The following is an 18,185-nucleotide window of genomic DNA, read 5'->3' as shown; positions in this document are numbered from 1 at the left end:
GACAACCAAGGGCCTTGCAAACACCCTTCTAGAATGACCAGATCTCTCATGTGTGGAGTTAGGAAGTGGCCACTGGCCTCTCCATCATTTCACCCCATCTTGGGTTTGAACCATCCACTCACCCACACTGCCCCTGTCTCTATAAATATCACAGGCTGACAGCCACAGGGCTGGCGATGGCTCTTTCTGAGCTGGAATTTCTGACAGCTCAACTTCCACAAGCTGTTCATGAGTTACTTCAAGGGACATTTGGCTGTCAATCATGCACCCCAAGGTGGACGCAGGGGTTTACCTTGTGCCCCAGGATCATGAGCAGGGAGAGGATAATATTTACTTCTTGGAAATCAGCTCACTGGTTTCTGACCCATAAAAGGAAGCTGAGGAAAGGGATACGATTCTAAACAAGGAGAGGAAACTTCTTACCAAGAATCCGGTCTCATTAAGCTAGCTTGCCGTATCCTCACAAAAACCCTGGCATACCCTGGGGTGCTGGTAGCTCCTGCCTGTAATCCCAACTACTCAGGAGGCTGAGATCTGAGGAGATCTCAGGTCAAAGACAACCCAGGCAGGAAAGTCTATGAGACTCTCTTATCTCTAATTCACCAGCCCCCCTCCCCCCAAAAAAATGCTGGAAGTGGAGCTGTGGCTTTTGAGCAAAAAGCTAAGGGACAACACCCAAGCCCTGAGTTCAAGCACCAGAAAAAAAAAATGCAGCACAGAGAGACAAAATAATGTGCCTGAGTTTGTATAAATAAAAAGATTGAACTCAGCCTGGCTGAAAAATCCAGAAGACTCCCATTTCCAATTAACCAGAATAAAAGCAGGGCTGGAGGCATGGCTTAAGTGACAGAGCATCAGCTGAGCTAGCAAGCCAAGCAGGCAGGAGACCACAAGCTCAAATCCCAGTTCCAGGGCTGGGCTCAAACACTGATCCTCCAGACCTCAGCCTCCTGAGTAGCTAGGATTATAGCTGTGAGTCATCCAACACACAGCTGAGTTTTAATTTTTTTTGGGGGGGGCAGTACTGGGGCTTGAACTCAGGGCCCTGTGCCTACTAGGTAGACACTGTGCCATCTGAACTCAGGTCTGAACCTGGGGCCTGGGGCTGCTAGGCAGGTACTCTGTCTCAGCACTCACTTGTGTTTGTGAAATACTTCAAACCGTTCCTGACACATAATAGGCACGCCTAAATGTTACCTCTTGTGACCTTCCTGATCACCCTTGCCCTCCTTTCCCACGCAGAGTGTGTGTAAATACAAGCGTAAGGCTTGTAATCCTAGCTACTCAGGAGTCTGAGATGTGAGGATTTCAGTTCAAAGGCTGCCTGGATAGTAAAAGTCTGTGAGACTCTTACCTTGAAGTAATCATCAAAAAGCCAGCAGTAAAGCTGTGACTCAGTGGTTGGAGAAACAGGTGAGTGAGAAGACTAAGGGACAGCCCCTAGGCCCTGAGTTCAGTACTGGGGGGCGCAGGGGTACACACACCACAAAGGTGCTGTCCAGGGTTCAAAAGGATTTCCAACACTCCAACAAGAGCTCTACTTCTCTCTGAATCCTGGCTTCAGCATCCTTCTACTGTAACTAGCCGGCCCAATCTGCATTCTGTAAGTCCAGCCAGTCAGATTGGCTGAATCCACTTCCCACTGCCTTCTCATTGGTTGAAGCCTTTTCTTTTCTTTTTCTTCTTTTTGACAGTCATGGGGCCTGAACCCTGGGCCTGGGCGCTGTCCCTCAGCTCTTCAGCTCAAGGCTAGTGCTCTACCACTTGAGCCACAGTGCCACTTCTGGCTTTTTCTGCTTATGTGGTGCTGAGGAATGGAACCCAGGGCCTCATGAATGCAAAGCAAGCATTCTGTCGCTGAGCCACCTTTCCAGCCCCTGGTTGAAGCCTTTTCTAACTAGCTACCTGATAAGACATTGTCTGACTATGAGAATGTCTCTGGTCCAATCACCAGCTACCGACTCAAGAAGACTGTTTTGTGGGTAAGGCAGTTGTCCCTGAAAAGAGAGTGGTGACCATGTTTGTAGCATAATATCTTTAATTTTTACTTTTATTTTTTTGTCAGTCATGGGGCTTGAACTATGGGCCTGGGCACTGTCCCTGAGTTCTTTAGCTCTACCATTTGAGTGCTCTACCATTTGAGCCACAGCACCACTTCTGGTTTTCTTAGTGGTTCATTGGAGATAGAAGTCTCATGGACTTTCCTGCCCGGGCTGGCTTTGAACCGCAATCCTCAGATCTCAGCCTCCTGAGTAACTAGGATTACAGGCATGAGCTACCAGTGCCCGGCCTTTTCTGAGCTTTTTTTTTACTCAAGGCTAGTGCTGTACCAGGGCTCTACTTCCTTTTTTTTTTTTTTTGGTGGTAAACTAGAGGTAAAAGTCTCATAGACTTTCTTGCCTGTGCTGGCTTTGAACCTTGATCCTCAGATCTCAGCCTCTTGTGTAGCTAGGATTAAACGCATGAGCTACCAACACCCAGTTTAGGATAATATCTTACAGCCGCCACCTACAAAGGACTCCTTCCAAATTTAAGGCCTTGTAGGTTTATTTACCTGGTGAGTCTCAACTTAAGAATGACTTCTTCCTTAGTCTCTCTCCCCCGATTTGAATCAGACACACCTAAATACCCAGGACCTGGCCGTAACTTGCCTTGAAGGATTTGTGACATTTCTGTCATCCTCCACTCACTCCAACTGGAACCACCCCTGGTCTGCCAGCTCACCTACCACTTTCTCCCTTGCTTCAAGAGCCCCTTGGGTACTGGCATCTCCAGGAACAGCAACTGCACCATCTTGATTTCCTCAGCCAGGTGTTAACTCCTCCGGCTGTGTGGAGTCTGACAAGTAAGCCTTATCTGATTTCCTCGAATTTATCACTTGGACTGAAGTTTCGTTTCCTCGCACATCTGTCTCTGCCTTAGATGGCGTTTGTGGAGGGGCAGAAGGTCTCCATTCGGAATCCAGGATAGGCCTGGAATGGCATCTACGCTCTGTACTTGTTTGTCAGATGAATGAATGAATGAAGTGTGAAGAGCTATTCCAAGAAAACCCCTAAACCCTGTAACTTAAGTCTTTGAAACGTAATTTTCTTGTCACGGACCTCCTTTCTCCATTGTGTTTGGTCCGACTGAAGCTATTAATCTCGTTCTATTGTTTCTGCAGTTTTCCTGAGCATCTTCCAACTGACTAATAAAAGTGAGGGAATCCAAAAATACTTGATAGGGCACCGCCTGGAGACAGCCGAGACTTGCTGTAAACTTTCCCAAGTGGTTTTTACATGACTGTGTTGCCCAAATAAAGTCTTAGTATTCACTTGGATGAAATGCAACATTCCTCTACCATCCCTGGCCATTTTTTTTAATGATGTTTCTCTCCTTTTCTGGCTTTTGCATTCCTAGGTCTGAAAAATGAACACTATGCAACACGCCAAGGTATCTCTGTAGGAATTCCCACCCCCCCATTAGTACTGGGGCTCAACCTCAGCTGCCTCATTCAACTTTTGTTGTTGTTGTTCAAGCCTGGCACTCTACCATTTGAGACACACCTCCACTTCTGGTTTTCTTGCTGATTCACTGGACACGAGTCTCTTGGATTTGTATGCCTACCACCTCTCCTGGCTCTGAGCACTGATTCTCAGATCTCAGCCTCCTGAGTAGTAGCTAGGATAACAGGCATGTCCACTAGTACACAGCCAAGGAGCATTTTTAACGGAAAAGAAAAACAACCCAACAGAACTTACTTCTCCATGCTTGTTAGCTCGATAACAGCCCTTCCTCACCTTGGACATGAAATTCCAGACCTAAAAACAAAACCAAAATGAAAGACTATGAGGAAGGAAAATAATATCATGTTAAACTTCCATAGGAAAAACACATTTCTGACTGGGGGCTGATGGTTCACACCTGTAATCCTAGCTACTCAGGAGGCTGAGATCTGAGGATCATAGTTCAAAGCCAGCCAGGGCAGGAAAGTCCATGAGACTCTTATCTACAATTAACCACCAGAAAACTGAAAGTGGAGCTGTGGCTCAAAGTGGTAGAGCACTAGCCATGAGCAAAAGAGCTTAGGGACAGTGCCCAGGCCCTGTGCCAGGCTCTGAGCTTAAGACCCATGACCATCACCACCACCACCACCACCAACAACAACAACAACAAAGGATTTCTGAAATACTGCAGGACACTATAAAGAATCACACTAAAGCGTCATCACCAGTAGACTGTCATTCAGATTTGTATCTCCATTACCTTGCTGGATCCTCTGGTCCAACAGATCCTTGCTGAATAAATGAACTAATTATTTAAACTGACATGACCACTTTAGGAAAAAAAAATCTCATTCTTCCTCTCCATTTATCATTAGAATGATGCCTTGGGAAAAGGTTTTCGTTGGGTAACATCTTGTGATGCTCTCAGAGCTAAAGCTTTAAAACACATTTTATGGTGAAGTAGTTGTACAGAAGTTACATTCTTTTTTCTTTTTTTTTTTTGTTGGTTGTGGGGCCTGAACTCTGGGCCTGGGCACTGTCCCTCAGCTCTTCAGCTCAAGGCTAGTGCTCTACACTTGAGCTGCAGGGCCATTTCTGGCATTTTCTGCTTATGTGGTGCTGAGGAATTGAACCCAGGGCCTCATGCATGCAAGGCAAGCACTCTACCACTGAGCCACCTTCCCAGCCCCCAGAGGTTACATTTCTGTAAGTCAGGTTGTGAGCACCATGCATCTTGACCAATGTCACCCATTCCATGGTTCTCCACAGAGACCTAGAGCTTTTGGTGAGAGTAAATAGTGCACATGTTCCTGACAATTTCCCCAAGGTTCCCTTCTGAAACAGACCTCCTAGCCCATGTGGTCCTGACCTCGGGGCTGTGGGAAGTGCAGTTACTGTGGCTTCTGGCTGAATCTTGCAAGCTCCCCCAACCACTGAGCTTTGCTGACTCACTTTCCAGCTGGAAGCCTTTGTCTGCAATGCTTTCATGCATCCTCCAAGGTGTAAATTGCAAATCTTACAGCTTCACTCTCCAGAGCAGGTTAAATGACTTCTCCAGGGCCAGGCAGCCAATGATAAAATACGTGATGTATCAAATTGGAATAGGGGTGTGTGTGTGTGTGTGTGTGTGTGTGTGTGTGTGTGTGTGTGTGTGTGTGTGTGTGTGTGTGTGTGTGTGTGTGTGTTCCTCTGTGCATGCTCCTCTATTTGGCTGCACATTTGTGATCATCAGGGTAAGAAGTCCCTCCCCCCACCCCCAAACACCACAACTACCAGATTTAGTTTTTGAGAGAGAAAATTTTCCCCTTAAGTTGGGCACCAGTGGCTCATGCTTGTAAACCTAGCTATTCAGGAGTTGAGATCTGAGGATCACAGTTTGAAGCCAGCTGGGGCAGACAAATCCAAAAGACTCTTATCTGCCAATTAACCGGCAAAAAGCCAGAAACCAGAAGCTCAAGTGTTGGAGTGCCAGCCTCGAGAGGGAAAAGCTCAGCAAGAGCATGAGGCCCTTAGTTCAAGCCCTAAGGGCACCAAAACAAAACAAAATTTCTAGCTGGGCGCCAGTGGCTCACACCTGTAATCCTAGCTACTCAGGAGACTGAGATCTGAGGATCATGGTTCAAAGCCAGACTGGGCAGAAAAGTCCATGAGGTTTTGGTCTCCAATAAACCACTAGAAAACCGGAAGTGGCTCTATGGCTCAAGAGGTAGAGCACTCACCTTGAGCTGAAGAGCGCAGGAACAGCACCCAGGCCCAGAGTTCAAGCCCCACGACCGACAAAAAAAAAAAATTCTTTTTTAGTGAATACAAGGATGAAAAGGGGATTATTAACCCTTCTCCCATGTAATCCCTTTGCACATTCCAAGTGATGATGGTGACTATTATTATTATTATTATTATTATTGTGTCAGTTCTGGGGATTGAACTCAGGGCCTGGCACTGTCCCTGAACTTGTTTCTGCACAAGGCTAGCACTCTATCACTTGAGCCACAGCTTTACTTCCAGCTTTGTTTGAATAGTTTTTTGGAGATAAGAGTCTCACAGACTTTCCTGCCTGGGCTGGCTTCAAACCACGATCCTCAGATCTTAGCTTCTTGAGTAGCTGGGATTACAGGCGTGAACACCAGTCCTTTTTCTTCAGGTTAACATTTACAGCTCTTTCACTGGAGACTCATGATCATAATCCTACAAGCTGAGCCAGGCCTCCAACCCCATGCTTATAATCCTACCTATTTGGGAAATTGAGAAGATTTGAGATTTGAGGCCAATCCTGGACAGAAAAGCGCTGGAAACCCCCTCTAAACCCATGGCTGGGCACAGTGGTATATGCTGCATGGGAGGCTGAGATTTGGAAGATTGTGATGCCAGTCAAGCCTAGGCAGAAAAGTCTTTGAGATTCTGTCTCCACTGAGGAAGGCTGGACACCAAGGTGTAGGCCTGTGCTCCCAGCAACCCATGAGGAGCCTAAAGTAGGCAGGGGCTGGGAAGGTAGCTCAGTGGTAGAGCGCTTGCCTTGCATGCATGAGGCCCTGGGTTTGATTCCTCAGCACCACATAAGCAAAAAGAAAAAAGCTGGAAGTGGCACTGTGGCTCAAGCCTTGAGCTGAAGAGCTGAGGGACAGTGTCCAGGCCCAGAGTTCAGGCTCCATGACCAGACCCCCCCCCAAAAAAAAAAAATACCTAACCTCTCTAAAGTAGGCAGATCAAGACCCTGTCCTAAAAATAATCATGGAAGCAAAGCTGGAGCTGGGGCTCACACCTGTAATCCTAGTTACTCAGGAGGCTGAGACATACAGGAACACAGTTTGAAGTCAGTGAGACTCCATCTCCAGTTAATCAGCAAAAAGCTAGACTGGAGGTGTGGCTTACGTGGTAGAGCACCAGTTGTGAGCAAAAATCAAACAAACAAAAAGCCAAGTAAGAAAAGCTCTGAGGTCAGGCCCTGGTGCCAGCATATATACAAGAAAGTCTGGAGGCCTGTGCACTATCACACTAATTTAGCAAGCTCCAGGTTATGGCCAAGAACTCTGTAATAGTTCATCCAGTGCAAAAGGGAGTTCATAGTCTTTCTGTGGAATTGACTCAGTTCCAATTTCTGATTCTAGATCAGTTTTGTAACAATCTCCCCCCAAATCTGCCAGCTAAGCAAACATGTCCCCTAGCTTGTGACTCTTCCGTGCATTGGATAAATGAGAGAAGTCAGTGTTAATCTCTCCTCCCACTGTGCTTCTGAACAGCTTCTAGGACATAGATACGTTGGGCCTGTCTGTGTCACCCTACAGTCCCTGAGCGATCTGCAAGAGAGCAGCAGACTTTGCAATTCCAGGAACAGAGTGGAAAGGAGAAACAATCGATGGCTTTCTGGCCGTGTGCGGCCTGCCCCACATGCCTGCCATGATGGGGTCAGCTCTTCTGTCTTCTCTGCTGAAACTGGGCTTTTCTGGAAAGCCCACGGCCACCCGTTGGTGTCGATGACAGTGGGCTAATCTTAGGGAGATGAGGGATCATGACTTGGCAGGTTTTTGGAAGGGATCTGCACATGCGCCAAGCTGCCAGCCCATAATTGCAAGTGTCTTATCATGAGATGCGACCCACATGCATGAGGCCGTAAACAGCGGGTTTTCAGAAAAGGTCAGGTTAAGGACGCACAGGGTTCCACTGCGCAGGTGCCTCAGGGGTTCTGATCCACTGTGTTTCCACGCTCCCGGAGAAGCTCTAACCGCAGACTGACCACAAATCATCCACGGGGCGCGGCTGTGAGGAGGGGCACTAAGGAGAAGCGAGGAATGGAGGGTGTTTGGCATCCAGGGTGTGATTGGGAAGAGGGATTGGTTCTAGCATTCTTTCCCTCAGTTGACCTGTCTCAGTGCCCTGGTGTTGCCAAAGATGACCTGATCATTGGTCTGGATTTTCCAGAAAAGAAATTCCTTAAAACATGAAAAACGGACTTCTTTCCAAACATGCTGTATTCTGTGGCTTAAGGAAAATGGCTGCACCTTAGACCACCCTGGTAATCTGATTGGAGTCTTCTTCCCTCCCCTGAACCTCAAAACCCATACTGCTCCTTTATTTTTGCCCCCGTTCCGTGATAGTGTTTGCCTGAAAAGCTGGCTCTCTTCTCCAGGTTTATTTCCATTATGATTGAGATGGAAGTTCCCTTGTGCCCAATACATTTCCATTTGGAAAATTAAATGAACCTCAATCCATATCTCATGGCCCAAAGACAATTAAATGCAAGAAGGATCTTATGTCTAGATAGAAAAGTCAGAACCATGGAGTTTCTAAAAGAAATCTCTAGAGGAATATGGGTATAACTTTACAGTAGTCAATGTTAGCAGGATACAAAACCACTAAAAAAGAAAAGAAAAGAAAAGAAAAGAAACACCTAGAAAACTAACAAGGGTTTATCCATTTTATTTAACATTTGCTCTTTGAAAAACATTAAAAAAAATTAAGCCAGGCACTGGTGGCTCACTCCTGTAATCCTAGCAAGTCAGGAGACTAGGATCTGAGGATCATGGTTCAAACCCAGCCTGAGCAAGAACTTCTGTGAGATTCCTATCTCCAATTAACTAGCAAAAAGCCAGAAGTGGAGGTGTGGCTCAAGTGGTAAAGCACCAGCCCTGAACAGCAAGAGCTAAAGAACAGCACCCAGGCCCTAAGTTCAAGCCCCAGTACGGGTCCAAAGAAAAATAAATAAAGTACAGTTGCACTTTAATTAATGCAACAGCTTTGTCTTTAAAACAAAACATATTGGCTGTTAACAACACGGAGTAACTTACTCTGCCTTCTTCCCCCTCCTAGAGTTTAAGCCTCAGGAGAGAAAAAGCTTGATCTGTTCTTGCGTCATGCTGGGTACCCTTGAACATTCAAGTCACATTAGCTAATATTGTGACTTCATCCTTGCCTCCGTGCACTGAGCTGTGGTTTTTATCATCTTCGCCTCTGCAGACATGATCTCCTCTTGGCAGCCACCGGAGGCACCAGAAGCTGGAGCACAGGTGCACCGTCTAGGAAGCAAGCTTGGGGGTGGGAGCCCAGCAGGGCCCTGGTGTCCTTGGGCACTGACTGCATCCCGCCACCAGGCAAGCACCATCTGCTCCTGTGAAGGGTGTCTGGCAGCTGCAGTCCGGGGCCTGGAAGGTGAGATCCTCTGAGACCCAATGTCAGTCTCCGGCTCCCATCCTCCCTTCCTGGACTCAAAAAGTCGTGTTAACTCTGCAAGCAGAAAGTCCCAACGTGCCCGCCATGGTGGGTGGTACACACCAACCCAGTGTTTCCCCACAGATGTTCTTACTTCATTCTGTCTGTGACCTTGTAAGGTGGCTATTTAATAGCGTTACAGAGAGGTTGTACGAGTTCCCCAAGGTCACACAGCTGGCGGGGGTATAGATGTGAGACTTAAGCCAAGTTTTCAGCTATTGACTACTATTCTAAGTGTAGTACTGTTGTGTCATTTGAGGATCTTTCCGAAGCAGTTCTTGAACTTTGACCCTTTCGGTAAACATGACTAGACCAATAAAAAGTTAGGTAACAATGCCAGACACTGGTAGCTCATGACTGAAATCCTAGCTATTCAAAAGGCTGAGATCTGAGGATGGTGGTTCAATGCCAGCCAGAACAGGAAAGTCTGTGTGACTCTTATCTCCAATTAACCAGCAAAAAGTCCAAAATGGAGCTGTGGTGCATGTGGCAGAGTGTCAGCCTTGAGTGATAAAGCTTAGAGACAGAGCCCAGGTCGTGAGTTCAAGCCCCAAAACCAACACACACACACACACAGAGTAACAAATTCTTGGCTTAAAAGTAATTTATCCCCTCTGCTCTTGAGAAATTGACCATCCCAGACCTTCTCTGGGGGAATGTCACTATAAGATACCCTCATTTTAGTCACCACGGGAAAACTGAGCAGTCATGGTATACTACTTTTTTTCCCTCACTCAGCTTAACAGACTCATCTTAGAAAACACCTTCACATTCTGGTTAGTTCTGTGATCATCCCAGCTCAATGTCCCCTCCACAAGGAACTCCACTTTTCTCCATCTTGGAAAACTTTCTCATCTTTCATAGATATGTGTGTGTATGTTTGCTGGTCCTGAGGCTTGAACTCAGGGCCTGGGTGCTGTCCTTGGGCTATTCTGCTCACAGCTAGCTCTACCATGCTCAAGTGACTTTTTAGTGGTTCATTGGAGATAAGAATCTCATGGACTTTCCTGCCCAAGCTGGCTTTGAACTTTGAAAAATGATCCTCAGATTTCAGCCTCCTAAGTAGCTAGGATGACAGGCATGAGCCACCAGTGGTAGGCTTATTTTATTCTTTAACCTCACCTGAACTCTCCCAGCACATGGCATTCACTGAGATACTATGGGTGTATTTGTGTCTTGCTTTGTCTTCTTTATTAAATCTCAGGTCCCAGAGGTTAGATGACTGAAGCCAGAGCCAGACTGGCATAATTGTTTACCCACAGTGGATATTCCTTACTCTGTAAAGAGAACAAGTCACCACTTTTCTCCATCACTCTTCATGTACTTCGTTCTCTTTGGTCTGTGTAGTTGGAAAATTATTTGCATTTTGATTATCTCACAGGTGTCTGGTTAACACAGTGGCCCAGATTTGACACCCACTGTATAAATACCTAAATTTTCTTTGCAAATAGGACGGACACACCTGGGGGGGGGGGAACACACGGGGAGCCTGTGGGGGATCAACACTTTTACAGGGCCATTCTCTGACCCTAGACAAAATCAGGACTGGATGTGGGATCTTATGGGACCCTGTCTAGTCCACGCCACTGATTTGTGTCTTTAACTCGCAAGGATGTTGGGAGGATACACGGAAGGACGGGTGTGGAAGTGCTTCGTGGACTCTAAGTCACCAGGGAGCGTTGCATCGTGGCACCTGAGTTGGATGGACACCCACTTTCCGTGGCCAGCAAGTCCAGGCGCCCTAGCCTTGGTGGCTGGAGGCCTGCAGCTGGATGGGGCCCAGCTCTCATGGCTGGCTGTCTACCCACCTGCTCCCCACACAGGGTGCAAACGCTGAAAATCCCTCCAGGGATACAGGATGGCGTCAGGAAGTACCACACCGCGCAGCCAGTTCCAGAAACTTCTCCAAGTCCAAGCCCCTCTTCATAGGCGAGAGGAGGCCTGCTCATGGCGGAAGTGACTGATGTCGCCCAAGGTCCGGAAAAGCCCGCTCAAGCAGCCTCAGACGTCCCATTGGCTTCTGCAGCCGGGAGGGCAGGCCTTTAAGGTCACCTTGCTTTCTGATTGGCTTGCTGCCTGGCGGGGGGGGGAGCCTTTCTCCACCGGAAGCGCATGCTCGGGAGGCTGCACATGGCGGCAGGTGCGGGAAAAGTGGCCGACTTGGGACTTCTGGGAGAAGTGGCGCAGTGGCCTCTGCAGCGGTATGGCCGCTTCATGCTCTCAGGTGCCCGAGAGTCGTCCGAGCCTGAGCCCGAAGCTGCCACGGCTCCTTCTCCTACTTGGAAGGTGAGGCCTGAGGGCAGCAATGGCGTCGGGCGCTCCTCAGGGAGGGAGGAGGAGGTGAGGTACAGGGTGGGGAGTGGGAGGAGGGCGGAGGTGAGCAGGGGAGAGGGGAGGGGAGGTGGTGGAGGGAGGGGGGAGGTATGATGGGGTGAGGGAGGGGTGGGAGTGGAGAGAGGGGAGTTGAGGGGTGAGGGGAGGTGGGGTGAGGGGAGGTGGAAGTAGGGGTGAGGGGAGGTGGGAGGAGGAGCCACATTTGGTCTTAGGCCTCCTGGGCACACATGGAAACATTTCCTTCAGCCAACAGGTATCTGTTGAGCGTCATGTGTGTGCAACTTCCCGTGGAGTCCTAAATTCAGGGATCGTAGTGGCAAGCAAGAAATAACAAGACTGTTATCCTAGTTTTTCATGAGGCTGAAATCAGAGTGTGGTTCAAAGCCAGCCGAAATTCAAAGTCCATGAGACTCTTACTTGAAGCTAGAAGTTGAGTGGGGTGGCTTAAGAGGTAGAGCGCCAGCCTTGAGCAGAAAAGCTCAAGGACAGTGCCCTGGCCCTGAGTTCAAGCCCCAGTTCCAGCATTCAAGAGAGAGAGAGAGAGAGAGAGAGAGAGTGCCACTTGTCCCTGAGCTCTTTTTGCTCAAGACTAGTGCTCTACCACTTTGAGTTACAGCTCCACTTCCAGTTTTCTAGTGGTTCATTGGAGATAAGAGTCTCACAGACTTTCCTGCCCAGGCTGACTTTGAACAGTGATCCTCAGATCTCAGCCTCCTGAGTAGCTAGGATAACAGGCATGAGCCACAGGCATGCCCAGTTTTCATAGGATATATTACTTTGCAGTAACGTATCAATCACCTCACACAGTGCCATAACAAAAATGGCATATGGTGTGTGTTAAATTGTACATGTGTATACACACACACACATATACATATGTATATTTATGTGTTTGGGGGCAGCTGTGCATAGTGGAAGAGTACAAGGAAAGAGATTAAATACTGCAAGTGGAAGACACTATGCATGCAAAGACTATGCACCTGGGAAAACCTGAGTACTTACTGAGGAGAAGGGTGAAGGAGAGAAGGGTGGTGATGATAAAGGAATATTTTAGAACCAAAGGAAGGTTGGTAAGATAGGGCTGTCTTGGGACGTAGGCAGGTGTCTTGCGTTATTCTGAAAATCAACAAGAAGCCACTGGAGGATTTTTTTTTTTTTAAAGCAGGGGCATTTTAATCCTGGAAAGCTCACTCTGTTGAGTGTAGTGGGACTGGGCAGTAGTGGGAAGGATGAGTAGATTCAGGAAGGTCACTTAGTGTAGGACAGAGATGGTGCTATGGGATGATGGGAAAATGGGATATGTATTTTGGAGGCCCAAGATGGCGGCCATGGTCATTGATTGGACATGAGAGTAGGAACGACTGGCAGTTGCTTGGGGAGTGGGAAACGTTGGAGAAGGGGAAGATCACAAACACATTGGCTTGGGATAGAGTGGCTTTAAGACATTTCTGAAGCGTCCCGCGGAGACACTGAGTGGACGGTTGGGCATACTGTTTTGGACTCAGAAGGCAGATCTGGGCTGGAGGTGTGAGTCAGCAGCTTGAAGGTGACATTTCCAGTCACAGGGTTAGATGAGATTCCAGCACAAGCCCCAAGGTAGTCCAAGGTCTGCAGGGCAGGTAGAGGGGCCGGAGTCCCAAGAAGATTGGCAGGGGACAGAGATGGGAAGTTCCCAGGGGATGAAGGAAGGTGTTGGATGTTGCAGCAGGAAGATCTTTCACGGTCTTTACCAAGAGGTGTTTCCCTCAAGCCAGACAGGTGTGTACTGAAGAATGAGGGATAGAAAAGGAAAATGAAGTAAAGCACTAAGAGACAGGCTTGTGAATGGGAGTAAAGGTAGGGCATCATGAATTATTTGTCACATTCCAGAAGACTAAAGGGCACTCCAAAGCTTGAAATCAGTGTGTGTGTGTGTGTGTGTGTGTGTGTGTGTGTGCATGCGTGCCAGTCCTAGGGCTTGAACTCGGGGTCTGGGCTCTGTCCCTGAGCTTCTTTTTGCCCAAGGCTAGGACTTTCCATTTGTGGCTTTTTCTGAGTCATTTCTTGAAGACAAGAGTCTCACAGCCGAGCGCCGGTGGCACACGCCTGTAATCCTAGCTACTCAGGAGGCTGAGATTTGAGGATCATGGTTCAAAGCCAGCCTGGGCAGGAAGCTCCGTGAAACTTTTATCTCCAATAAACCATCAGAAAACCGGAAGTGGTGCTGTAGCTCTAGGGGTAGAGTCTCACAGACTTTACTGCCCCTGTTGGCTTCCAACTGCAATCCTCAGATCTCAGAGTACCGAGTAGCATAAGGCACCAGCACCTGGCTTGTAGGCCCATTTTTAAAAGTACTAAACACTAGTTGTGCTCTCTGAGGAACTGTATATCCTGAAAAGTGACTCAGACTGAAACTACAACACGGGGGAAAGAGTTAAGTTCAAGAGTGATGGATCTGCTGGGCGCCAGTGGCTCCTGCCTGCCATCCTAGCTCCTCAGGAGGCTGAGATCTGAGGATCGCAGTTCAAAGCCAGCCCAGGCCGGAAGGTCTGTGAGATTCCAGAAAACTGGAAGTGGTGCTGTGGCTTAAGGAGTAGAAAGCTAGCCTTGAGCTGAAGAGCTGAGGGACAGCGCCCAGCCCAGAGTTCAAGCCCCACAATGGTCAAAAAAAAAAAAGTGATGGATCTGTAACTGGGGCTTGGGAAAAGCTAGAACTGTTTGAGTGCTGGCAGATCTTACTTTAGAGACGGATCCAGAAGGTTCCTTAATAACGTCTCTCCATCCTCTTCTAGCCCTTTCTCCTAAGGCATCTGTGTTGGATACATTGGTGCAGACACAGTGCGGTCCCTCGTACATGACAGAGGCATATGGATGCCTGGCCATTTGGTAGAAGTTAGTTTTTATGACAGTCCCCCATTCCCTTTACAGAGCTCTTTATAATTGCTTATAAGAAGCAGCACTGTATTCTACAGTTCTCAAATGCTTGGCATAGATCCATGGCCGTGGCCACAAGAGATGAAGTTGGCTTTTGCAGAGCTTTTGAAACGGAACATTTGTACCTTTCTCTGAACCTGTGCTGAGCCATCCTGCCTGCTGTGATCTGTTACAGCCTAGAAATAAGATTTGTTCTATTTTATGGGCACAGTGACTATTGTGCAGTAATATTAATAATAAAAGATGAGCCATCTGAAGAACGATACCCTCTTTAAGTCTTAGGTGAATTTCTTATTTTAAAAATATGTGATACCTGCAGTTTTAAAAAAATCTGTTAGGGTAAATTAAGCACACATAAAAAATTATGGTGAAGGATAGAGTCATTCTGGTGGCTTCTTTTCCCCCTGAGCAATTTGCAAAATCAACTTTGGATAAGCCTATTTTGAATTTTTTTTTCTCTGAAATTGTGGAATCTGTTCTCCTGGTTCTGTGATGTATAACTTGTTTAGTTCTAGAAAAAAAAAATTTGCCAGACCTGGGCTTGAACTCAGGGCCTGGGCGCTGTCCCTGGGCTTCTTTTGCTCAAGGCTAGCACTCTGTGTATGTGGTGCTGAGGACTTGAACCCAGGGCTTCCTGCATGGTAAGCCACACTCCCAGCCCAAAGAAAATTTTTATCACAGTGGCCATGTGCGAAGACAGAAATGTCAACCTGAAAGGAAAAAATGAGATTCCTCACACTTGAAGTCCTAGCTGAAAGATAAGACTGTCTGAGACATAAAGATTATTGTATAGAATATGTGTGTGCTGACTGATGTACTGTTCTGAATTGTTAACAAGTCACTGTCTGGAGAAAATTTGACAAGAATTTTTAAAAAAAACATTTCTTTAAGTAGTTGTATAAAGGAGGTTCAGTTGAACCACAATTTGGACGTAAATTTCTTTGTAACCATCCAAGAAAAAAATAACAACTCTCTTTCTCTCTCTCTCTCTCTCTCTCTCTCTCTCTCTGTCTCTCTGTCTCTCTCTCAAACCAGCTAGGTGCTGGTGGCTCACGCCTGTAATTCTAGCTACTCAGGAAATTGAGATCTGGGAATCGTTGTTCAAAGCCAGTCCAGGTTATCTCCACCATGAACCACCAAACATTCAGAAGTGGAGCTTTATTCCAGTGGTAGAGTGCTAGCCTTGAGCAAAAAAAAGCTCAGGGACAGCACCCACAACCTGAGTTCAAACCCCAGGAACGGCACCAAAAAAGAAAAGAAAAAGAAAGTGAAAGAAAACCAAAAAAAAAAAAAAAAAACCCACAAAAATTTCACAGCCGCGTCCGCTGGTCTACACATACTTAAAATGCATAGGAATCATGTGGGATTTTTTGTTAAAGTGCAAATTCTGGCTCAGAATAGATGCGGCATGGGAGTGTGTGCAGTTCTAACAGCCTCCAGCTGATGCCCAGGCTGTTGGCTGGACCACTCAGAGTGACAGGTTTAGGAAACTGAGTCAGGTGGGCATCCGTGCAGTGGAATTCATAATGTGAGTTTTTGGAGTTATAAATTAAGTTGATCAGCTGTGTAATGAATATTCAAGTATTTTATTAATAGGGTTAATATTTAAGCCATCTGCCATCATTGAAGGAAAATGAGCAAATGAAATACAAACTTGAACTTGATTTTTGTTCCTTACATCTGTTGGCCCAGCCTTGCTGAGAAGATTACCATAATAGCAGATCGGTCCATCTTATGTATTTTGGCTGAATATAATTTAGTTGGCTAATTTGAGAATAATTTTGAAAGGTGATGTTAATTGCAGGTTGCTTTTAAATTAAAGTTTTACCATATTTTTCAGATTCCAAGTGTTTCACAGACATGCCCTAATTGCTTGATCCTGACAACTTTTTAGATTTTTTTTTTTTAACTTTCCAAGGGGAAAAAAATCATCCTCTAATTTTTATAGGAGGAACTTAAAATAATTGCCCTACTTAGAAATTAAAAAACAGAGTATGAAGCTTGACTTGCAATGAACTTTTAAATGTGGGTTCAACGCAAGCTGTTCTTTGGGTCCTTTTTTCCTTTTGTATCCCTAGTACCAGCCTACTGCCCAAGCACCATGGGCCTTTGAAAATATTTGAGTATGTCGTGTGGAAATGTGTTATTAGGAAAGGATAGCTATCTCTAATTAAATATATATGCTATATATTCATACACATACATATATATATGTATATATATATATATATACATACATATATACATATATATATATATCTGCTGTTGCAGCCATGGGAAGAAAATAAACCCATTTCATGGAAAAGTCCACTGACACTCCAGAGTTTCCCCGGCTTTTCTCCAAACTTGGAGATAAGTTAGGAAGGAAGAATTCAGACCTGGTTTTCTTTTTCTTTTTTGCCAGTCCTGGGGCTTGAACTCAGGGCCTGGGCACTGCCCCTGAGCTTCTTTTGCTCAAGGTTAACACTCTACCACTTGAGCCACAGTGCCACTTCTGGCCTTTTCTGTTTATGTGGTACTGAGGAATCGAACCCAGGGCTTCATGCATGCTAGGCAAGCACTCTACCACTGAGCCACATTCCCAGCCCAGACCTGGTTTTCTTGTCCCCAGAACTTGGGTGCTTCCTGTGGGCACTGGCATGCAGCCATTGCAAAGGAGAGATTTGGGGATGATCATTGAAAATGATAGAAATGACAGTTTCTTTTTAAAGAGAAATCGAAGATTCTGTAAAAACCCCAGGGAAACTATTTGTGAAAACAGTAAGAACTTTGCACTCCTGATGGGTTTTGACAGAATCATTATTGTGAATTTTACCTCATTGACTACAGGGTATTTTTGGACTCCCCTAGGGATTCTTGAGGGCCTTCCCACCTCCACTGCCTCCCCTTCCCCCGTCCCCCGTATGTTATTTGCAAACAGATCCTTTCAACGCTTGCTTTTAAACCGTGTCAGGCGAGACTACAGGAACATTTGGTCCAGGATTGATTTTTTTTTCCCCCTACTCTTGAGGCAAAAATCTTCAGAGAACTCCACCTAATACCCCATAAATTAAAAGATTTTTCAACTCTAGCCGATTCTCTGTCCCGTGTGAGCTCTTCGGATTGCTTCCTTAAATCCTCTCAGGAGGTGTTGCCCAGCCTACCTGCCCCCAGCTCTGACGAGGGCTCAGCAATCGTCTGCATTCCCTGTCCACATAGCCCTCTCCTCTTGTGTTCTGTCCTGCCTGCCTTTGTTGGCCTTTCTCTCCGCACGTCAGGCTGGAAACCGCAGCAAGTAAGCAACCCGGGCAGTGGTAGGACTTGCCTGCACCGTTTCTTGTCCTTCCTTGGGAGTTGTGTTGTGCCTCCTGATGCTAGCGGGTTTAGTTCTTCCATTGTTTCAGGCAGGAGAGTGACTGATCCTGTCACTCCATGCCGCCCTGAGATGGAGTCCACTTTGCTCTGTTCCACCACTGTTACTAAATAGCTCCTGGGTCTCAGGAGCTGGAGGTGTGAGCTTGCACATCAACTTGGTGTTTGGTTTGGGTTTGGGTTTTGAGACAGGCTGGCCTCAACTTCACCATCCTCCTGCCTCAGCCTCCCAAGGGCTGGGATTACAGGACTACACTATACCTGCCCTCACTTCTTTTTCCTTTCCTGCCAGTCTCAGGGTTCAAGCTTGCCCGCTCTCAACTTGCTCGCTTGGCTGGCACTATCACTTGAGCCAGGCCTCTAGCACAGCTTTGTTTTTGCTGGTTATTTTGGAGGTAG

General features: G+C 46.7%; 1 protein-coding gene across 1 annotated transcript in view; it reads left to right on the top strand.

Moving 5' to 3' along the window:
- Window positions 1-11,318: 11,318 nt before the first annotated feature.
- The window catches only part of Rec114 (REC114 meiotic recombination protein), a 34,492-nt gene continuing 27,625 nt past the window's right edge, over window positions 11,319-18,185 (top strand). Inside the window, exon 1 of the mRNA XM_042697383.1 lies at window positions 11,319-11,474. Coding sequence (XP_042553317.1) covers window positions 11,319-11,474 — 156 coding nt within the window. The remainder of the gene's footprint in view (window positions 11,475-18,185) is intronic.

Source organism: Dipodomys spectabilis, unplaced genomic scaffold (genome assembly GCF_019054845.1).
Source record: "Dipodomys spectabilis isolate Male_0828 unplaced genomic scaffold, ASM1905484v1 ptg000219l, whole genome shotgun sequence".
In the NCBI taxonomy this organism is placed as follows: Eukaryota; Metazoa; Chordata; class Mammalia; order Rodentia; family Heteromyidae; genus Dipodomys; species Dipodomys spectabilis.
This window is presented reverse-complemented; position numbering and strand designations above follow the sequence as displayed.